This window comes from Volvox carteri (assembly GCF_000143455.1).
Source record: "Volvox carteri f. nagariensis unplaced genomic scaffold VOLCAscaffold_1, whole genome shotgun sequence".
NCBI classification, from domain to species: Eukaryota; Viridiplantae; Chlorophyta; class Chlorophyceae; order Chlamydomonadales; family Volvocaceae; genus Volvox; species Volvox carteri.
The window spans coordinates 5,703,339-5,704,535 of NW_003307545.1; the positions used below are offsets into that span (position 1 = coordinate 5,703,339).

At 61.7% G+C, this 1,197-nt stretch overlaps 1 protein-coding gene across 1 annotated transcript in view; it reads right to left on the bottom strand.

Moving 5' to 3' along the window:
* The window catches only part of VOLCADRAFT_86475 (uncharacterized protein), a gene marked incomplete at both ends in the record, with an annotated part of 4,309 nt that overhangs the window by 2,912 nt on the left and 200 nt on the right, over window positions 1–1,197 (bottom strand). Inside the window, 2 exons of the mRNA XM_002946275.1 lie at window positions 166–330; window positions 410–573. Coding sequence (XP_002946321.1) covers window positions 166–330; window positions 410–573 — 329 coding nt within the window. The remainder of the gene's footprint in view (window positions 1–165; window positions 331–409; window positions 574–1,197) is intronic.

Below are 1,197 nucleotides of genomic sequence, written 5' to 3' on the forward strand. Positions count from 1 at the left end.
GGGGGGGGAGGGGGAGGGGGGAAGGGGCTGGGACAGGTACATGGGTTACCGAGGGGGACGTGCGGATGGCAGTGACGTGAGGTGTTGGGTCCCACGGGGTATTGACGTGGGTCAGTCAGGTCGGGTCGAATGAGGCACTCACCACCCACTCACTCAGCCACTCACTCGCCGTGGGGGTCCCCGCCGGGGTGCAGCTGCAGCTGCAGCCGCCGAGCGAGGGATCGCTACCGTGTGGGGCGAGTCGGAGGGGGTCTTGTCAGCAGCTTTGGGCTCAGTAACGTGGAAAGCCGTACCCGGGGGATTGTGGTGGTGGTGGTGGTGGTGGTGGCTCTGTGGTGGTGGTGGCGGGGGTGGCTGTGTTGAAATGTGTGTCAACATCACGGACCGACCTGACCCGACCCGACCCGACCTGGAAATCGTTCACCCAGGGGCGTCTGTATGTTTGTCTGTCGCGTGCATGCGCATGGTGCAGGATTTCCCCACGACCGCCTTGACGTTCGAGGCTTGGATCAGCACCAGCGATTACTGCCATGCCGGTGAGGGCTGGGCTGGGCTGGGCTGGGCTGGGCTGGGCTGGGGGGGAGAGGGGGGGCTTAGGGGAGGGGTGTGGCTGGGGGTGGGGTAGGGGTATACCCGAGCTGTTGCTGGCAATCTCTTTGTTGGCCACGTACGTACGTACGGACGGACAGTGTACGGACGGATTATGATTACCCTTTATTCTTTTCCTCCTTTTCAAGAGACTGCCACCACCTCGCTGTCACTGCATTCCGTAGCTTTCACGAAGATTGACCCTTCATGAAGAAGTAACATAAGAATCGTACTCAACCCCAGGTACGGTCATGTCGTACGCGAAGGATAGCAAAGCACTAGACAAGGCGCAGCGGATCGCGGACTTCAACCATTTTGTCATCTTCGACACTCGGGTACGATAGTACGGCAGGATCTTGAATTAGCCGTAGGAAGGTTCACGTCTGCTATGTTGTTGTATTTGCCGACGTCGTATGTCTGTGTAAGGACTTGCTGGATGGGAGGTAGGCCGAGTCAGGCGTGCGGTCGTACGACATCGCCGTCTGGGGGAGGTGGGGGAGGTGCGGTCGCGTTTGGTGTATTTCGCATCGCTCGCATCACCCTGCTTGCGGGGCGGGGCGGGGCGGGGCGGGGCGGATCGGGGCGTGGCGGGGCGGGACGGGGCGGGCC